Here is a 7,242-nt window from a genome sequence, read left to right on the forward strand (position 1 = left end):
CTTTCTTCTCTGTGAGGGTGCTGAGGCGCTGGCAGAGAAGCTGCGGCTGCCCCATCCCTGGCAGTGCTCAAGGCCAGGTTGGACACAGGGGCTTGGAGCAAGCTGCTCCAGTGGAAGGGGGCCCTGCCCGTGGCAGGGGTTGGAGCTGGAGGAGCTTTAAGGTCCCTTCAACCCAAACCAGTCTGGGGTTCTGGGATTCTTTCCTCATTGTGGAGCTTCCCAAAACAGCTGCGCATGTCCATGATCTTTTCCTTTTGATACTGTACTCTGACAATGTTACATCATTTACAAATGCTTTATGGGCATTGTAAAAGCAGAACAAGCAGTTGGTAATTGCACACTGAAGTTTGGGACTCCTCTGTCTAATATTTTGCTGTAGTCTTAAATACATAGACCCTTTCTTGCTTTTACATGGGCACTGACTGTGCTTCATTTCTCATCTCTTAGGAGGTGTGAACGAATCAGTTGTTTTAACTACGTGGACTGCCAGAACACGCCAGTGCGCATCACCTACTACCAGCTGAACTTCCAAACCAACATCGTGGTCCCAGCTCACATTTTCCGTATTGGACCATCGCCTGCCTATGCTGGAGACAACATAATCCTTACTATCATCAAGGGAAATGAAGAAAACTACTTCAGCACTCGAAGGCTGAACTCGTACACGGGCATCGTCTATCTTCAGCGACAAGTGAAGGAGCCTAAAGACTTTTTGCTGGATGTGGAAATGAAGCTGTGGCGTCAGGGAACATACACCACTTTTCTTGCCAAAATTTACATTTTCATCACAGCTCATGCGTACTGAAGCATATATTGACATTGGATTTTATTGGTGCTATGCTCTTTAGATGTTCTACCAAAGCTTAATCCTGTTGAACTGGCATTTCATGTATTTAGCCTTTATATTATTTTTCTATCATTTCTTTAAACTTTTTTATTGGTTGTGTAAATTAAGTTAATTTTTATCTTTTGTGTTTTGTTTTCTTAAGCAATTCTTTACATCATCGTTTGACAAAGAACGAAGGAAGGGTTACAGAGGCAGCCACGTACATTGTGTTCAATGCTGGAACCTCTTCTTAGCAATGATTTTTAGGTTTAGTCACATCTGCAGGGTATTGCACTAGAGAGGAAAGATGTCCACTTGGAAGTATTGGGGTTTGCCACTAAGGAAAAAAACCTTGAGCCATTTCTCTTTATGACATCAGCTTATGGCTTGGCTTAGCCACAGGATTCACTGAGGTTTCTCTGTGTTGGGATGCTGTCGACAGCCGTACGTGTACACTGATGGTTGGCTCATCTCATGTTACCAGTTTATTTTCCTCCTTCCAACTTTCATACTATGTTGCCTAAAATATATATAAATAAAAGAAAACTCCACCAGTGAAAAAGCCTACGAATGAGACTTGCTTTGGTGGGACTACTCATATGCTAAACAGTTGCAAGACCAAGGCCTTAGAAGAATATCTGCTTTAGGGTGGAAGCTCACATTGCCACTTCTAGTAGTTGTCTTTGTAGGGACTGGCATTCTCTTGTTCTAAAAGTGCTTTATCATTCTCAAAGGGATGTCCAAGAGGAAACACGGAAATAACGAAAGAATCCATTACTGCTCTTTATTTTAAAGATTGGGTGGGCCACTGAGGAATCACTTGTGAGTTCAAATAAAGACAAAGGAGAGTTGCTTCTCTTCTTCAGCAAAATCACTTCATTCGTGTTACTAAGTGGTGCAGAGGAAAATGCTGGTTCAGCTGGTGGTTAGTATCACACAGTTTCGAAAAGAGCACAACCAGAGTTTTGAGCTGGATTTCCTCTGGTTCTACAGGAAACTGGATGAGGTCCAAAGCTGAAGGCCAGATGTGGAAAAGCAGAGAATAATCAAAGTATTTGTTAGAATTAGAAATGAATATTTGGACTTCCTTATGGCTTTTTTCTTCTTAGAATCACAGAATAGTTAGGGTTGGAAAGGACCTCAAGATCATCCAGTTCCAATCCCCCTGCCATGGGCAGGGACACCTCACACTAAACCACCTCACCCAAGGCTATGTCCAACCTGGCCTTGAACACCTCCAGGGATGGAGCATTCAGAACCTCCCTGGGCAACCCATTCCAGTGTCTCACCACCCTAACAGGAAAGAATTTCCTCCTTATATCCAATCTAAACTTCCCCTGTTTAAGTTTTAACCCGTTACCCCTTGTCCTATCACTACAGTCCCTGATGAAGAGTCCCTCCCCAGCATCCCTATAGGCCCTATCTGGATACTGGAAGCTGCTATGAGGTCTTCATGCAACCTTCTCCAGGCTGAACAGCCCCAACTTCCTCAGCCTGTCTTCATACGGGAGGTTCTCCAGACCCTGATCATCCTCGTGGCCTCCTCTGGACTTGTTCCAGCAGTTCCATGTCCTTTTTATGTTGAGGACACCAGAACTGCACACAATGCTCCAGGTGAGGTCTCACGAGAGCAGAGCAGAGGGGCAGGATCACCTCCTTCGCCCTGCTGGTCACGCTCCTTTTGATGCAGCCCAGGATACGGTTGGTTTCTGGGCTGCGAGCGCACACTGCAGCCGGCTCATGTTCATTTTCTCATCGACCAGCACCCCCAAGTCCTTTTCTGCAGGGCTGCTCTGAATCTCTTCTCTGCCCAACCTGTAGCTGTGCCTGGGATTGCTCCGACCCAGGTGTAGGACCTTGCACTTGTCATGGTTGAACTTCATAAGGTTGGCATCAGCCCACCTCACAAGCGTGTCAAGGTCCCTCTGGATGGCATCCCTTCCCTCCAGCGTATCAACCGGACCACACAGCTTGGTGTCATCGGCAAACTTGCTGAGGGCGCACTCAATCCCACTGTCCGTGTCAGCGATGAAGATGTTAAACAAGACCGGTCCCAACACCGTTCCCTGAGGGACACCACTCGTTACCGGTCTCCAGCCGGACATCGAGCCATTGACCGCAACTCTTTGTGTGTGGCCATCCAGTCAGTTCTTTATCCACCGAGTGGTCCATCCATCAAACTGATGTCTCTCCAATTTAGAGAGAAGGATGTTGTGTGGGACAGTGTCAAACGCTTTGCACAAGTCCAGGTAGATGACATCACCTGCTCTACCCCTGTCCATCAGTTCGGCAGCCCCATCATAGAAGGCCACCAAATTGGTCAGGCAGGATTTCCCCTCAGTGAAGCCATGCTGGCTGTCACCAAGCACCTTGTTGTTTTCCATGTGCCTTAGCATGCTGTCCAGGAGAATCTGCTCCAAGATTTTGCCAGGCACAGAGGTGAGACTGACTGGTCTGTAATTCCCCGGGTCTTCCATTTTCCCCTTCTTGAAAATGGGGGTTATATTTCCCTTTTTCCAGTCGTCGGGAACTTCACCTGACTGCCATGATTTTTCAAATACGATGGCCAGTGGCTTAGCAACTTCATTCGCCAGCTCCTTCAGGACCCGCGGATGGATTTGATCAGGTCCCATGGACTTGTGCACATTCAGGTTTTTAAGATGGTCTCGAACCAGATCCTCTCCTACAGTGGGCCCAAGGTCTTCATTCTCACAGTCTCTGCGTCTACCTTCTAAGACCTGGGTGGTGCAGTCAGAGCCTTTGCCAGTGAAGACCGAGGCAAAGAAGTCATTCAGAACCTCAGCCTTCTCCAAATCTTGTGTAGCCAGTTCTCCCGAGAGCTTCCGGAGGGGGCCCACATTGTCCCTAGTCTGTCTTTTATTTGTAGTGTACCTGTAGAATCCCTTCCTGTTATCCTTAACATCCCTGGCTAGGTTTAATTCTAACTGGGCCTCAGCCTTCCTAACCTGGTCCCTAGCTTCCCAGACAACATCCCTGTACTCTTCCCAGGCTGCCTGTCCTTGCTTCCACCTTTTATAAGCCTCTTTTTTCCTTTGAATTTTCCTCAGCAGCTCCTTATCCATCCAAGGAGGTCTCCTGGCCCTCCTGCCGCACTTCCTTCTAGTTGGGATGCAGCACTCCTGAGCTTGTAGCAGGTGATCCTTGAGTATCAACCAACAGCCTTGGGCCCCCCTGCCCTCTAGGGCTATATCCCATGGAACCTTACTAAGCAGGCTCCTGAAGAGGCCAAAGTCTGCTCTTTTGAAGTCCAGGGCAGTGAGCTTGCTGCACGCTCTTCTCACTGTCCTGAGGATCTCAAATTTGACCATCTCGTGATCGCTGCATCCAAGGCTGCCCTGGAGCATCACATTCTCAACCAGCCCTTCCCTGTTGGTGAGCACAAGGTCAAGCATGGCGCCTCTCCTTGTCGGCTCCTCTGTCACTTGCAGAAGGAAGTTGTCTTCCACACAATCAATTCTTCTTTTGTTTTCCCTCCCAAAACAGCGAAGAAGCTCCAGTGTTGGAATGTTCTGAGCTTCCCTTGTTCCAGCGAGAAATAAATATTCTGCAAAATGTTTTAAAGGAAAATCATAGCTACAATCTGTGGATGTTTCCTGCAGTACCTACAGCTCAGTAATCACAGAACTATAGAATACCAGGTTAGGAGGGACCTCACGGGTCATCTGCTCCAACTTTGCCTGGTAAAATAATCAGCTGTTCTTTTCTGCAGCTGATCTTATTTTGACCCATGTGCACACGAAACGAATGGAGAGACCAAATCTTGGGGCTTTTTATGCCATAACCAACAACTTTATTATACTGTAAAATACTTGTTTGAACTGCAGCTTCAAGTCTTGTAAACACCACCAGTATGGTGAGAAGGGAGATGTTCTGTATTCGCTACAGCCCAAGGCCAATTTCTACCACTTCAAGTCATTTCTTTAATTTGGACTCTTATCGGTAATAAAGTGCAAATCTTTCTGTATCTGATATCATGAAGAGCCATTACCAGGGAAAATTATTGCTGTTCTCCAGCTGTAAAACATGGGAGATGTGGGAGTTTGCGTACATCAAGCTTTTCTGTGGTTTTTCGGTAAAAGTCAGTTTGTACAAGTGGCTTTCTTCCATCCATCATTTTCCATAGTGAACAGTTCCATAGGCACTGAGCAGGGGCGTGCCAACTGACAAACACACGTTTACGTGATTTGTCATCTCAGTTAATGCAGATCTCACAGCCACGGCCCCGGCACAGGAAGGAGCGGCCGCAGCAGCGAGGAGAGCCTTTCCCATTCATTACGCAGGATCGGAGTTAAGCAGAGATACCTTTCTCCAGGCCTCAGTGGTGGCACATCAGGAGTCACCAACACCCAGAGTTTTCCATCAGTGTTACTATTTGATTGAGCGTAAATGATATTCGAGCCTCGACAGTCTTTCTTGTCAGAGAACAAATGGACAAGCCGTTTGTTACTTGGAGACCTTTTGCAGACTAAAGCCAGCCACAGTCAATCATAGGAAGGATCTGGCAGTTTGCAACACCAACATTTCATTTTCTAGACAGGTAATTGATGAGGAAAGTTTAGGAAAGGCTTTGCATACGATTATCAGGAAGTGCTATGTTACAAGTCAAGTCTGTCTCCAGCGGCACTGTGCACAGTAGGCATTCTAAAAAGGGTTCAAACCGTTACTCAGTGCAGCTGGTCAAAGCCACGGAAAGGCTTGTGGGAGACCGTTCCCCATTCTTCTGTTCCCAACATGGCCAGAGGAATCTTTTCCCTGTCAGTTTTGAGAGCAGCTGCAATGCAGGGGCCGTCGGCACTGCAGCCTTGGCTCTTTCCATGATTGAACTGGGGCAGACACGTCCACCAAAGACCCACTGGCCAGCAAGGGTGGGCTTTCCTTGGGTCCAAATGGCTTTGTGCTGGAACTTCAGTCTCCTGCTGCTGGTCTAGCTCTTAGAAGGGCCGGTTCCCATCTTCAGTAATGCTCCTTTTGCTTCATTTGGTTGGGTAACAGGGACAGGGAACGTGAGTGTATATCCATGTACACAAAGGGTCTCAGCAAGAAGAGCTCAGGCCTGACTGTACCTTTATGGCCACGTGAGTTGAGTAGCTTTTATTTATTCCCCCAGCTTCTTTGTGGCCTGGTTGAGGTGGATCAAGAAGAGCTATTGAAGAGCTATGAAAGCTGATAAATTCATGAGGAAGACAAGAGCTGCAAACCTAATAGAGAATTAGAGCAGACGTGGGGCAGATGACTATGTATGTGTGAGAACTCAGATTATTAGTACATTCCCAAAACTGGAAATGGCCTTTATGTGACCTCTCTGAACAATGCATGTTCTTTTGGCTGCAATTAACATAACATAGAGTTGAAATAGCAGGAGATGGGTGAGAAAGAAGGTTTTACCTGATGCTTTGAATGGTTTCCTTTCTGCACCAGGGAGGAAGCATTTTACAGTCTCTTTGTATGTAAAGAGTACAAGTCTGTGGGTTACTGCAGTGGCTGACTGGTCTGTGCATTCCTGCCTGAGCCTGATGGAGAGAAAAGGCATTGGATTGCTCAGCTTGGGCTTTACCTTTTCTCCTCACACTGAGGGACCAGAGCAAGCTGTTAACTGTAATGGGACAAAAGTCTTACATTAGCTCCAGGATCCACAAACAGAACTTCATTCACTGTACGTTTTCTTCTTCTTCATATTAGTTATTCCTCAGTTTAGTGATTTAGGAGAGAGGTTGATTTCAAACTTGTGGATTTTATGGATTGGATCATCCTTTGCAGTTAAAGCTGCAATAAGAGGCATAATGATCAGAGGGCTGGAGCATCTCTGCTTTGGAGCCAGGCTGAGAGAGCTGGGCTGGGGCAGCCTGGAGAAGAGAAGGCTCCTGAAGGGGAGACCTGAGAGCAGCTCCAGTGCCTAAAGGGGCTGCAGGGAGCCTGGAGAGGGGCTTGGGACAAGGGCCTGTAGGGACAGGCCAAGGGGAATGGCTTGAACCTGCCCGAGGGGAGACTGAGATGAGCTCTTAGGCAGAAGCTCTTCCCTGTGAGGGTGCTGAGGCGCTGGCACAGGGTGCCCAGAGAAGCTGTGGCTGCCCCATCCCTGGCAGTGCTCAAGGCCAGGTTGGACACAGGGGCTTGGAGCAAGCTGCTCCAGTGGAAGGGGTCCCTGCCTGTGGCAGGGGGGTTGGAGCTGGGTGGGCTTTAAGGTCCCTTCCTACCCAAACCAGTCTGATTCTACGATGCTGCAGCAGTGGCTTTAACATCAGTGGGTCAGAGACTCTGCACAGGTCCCATCCAGAATGCCCCTGTCAGCTCAGGTGCTGGGTGTTGCTTGTTAGGATGGGCAGAGGTGGTGGTAAACTATTTCAGGTGATGTTACAGGGACTTGTGGCTGGTGGGGCCTTGCAGAGCTCAGCACC

At 47.8% G+C, this 7,242-nt stretch overlaps 1 protein-coding gene across 5 annotated transcripts in view; it reads left to right on the plus strand.

Annotated features, from left to right (window-relative positions):
- The window catches only part of FBLN2 (fibulin 2), a 109,774-nt gene extending 108,386 nt beyond the window's left edge, over nucleotides 1-1,388 (plus strand). For all 5 annotated transcript variants that reach the window (XM_065686901.1, XM_065686897.1, XM_065686900.1 and 2 more), the window contains exon 17: nucleotides 448-1,388. In XM_065686901.1, coding sequence (XP_065542973.1) covers nucleotides 448-805 — 358 coding nt within the window. In that variant the 3' untranslated portion in view covers nucleotides 806-1,388. The remainder of the gene's footprint in view (nucleotides 1-447) is intronic.
- Nucleotides 1,389-7,242: the final 5,854 nt, after the last annotated feature.

This window comes from Lathamus discolor, chromosome 7 (assembly GCF_037157495.1).
Source record: "Lathamus discolor isolate bLatDis1 chromosome 7, bLatDis1.hap1, whole genome shotgun sequence".
In the NCBI taxonomy this organism is placed as follows: domain Eukaryota; kingdom Metazoa; phylum Chordata; class Aves; order Psittaciformes; family Psittacidae; genus Lathamus; species Lathamus discolor.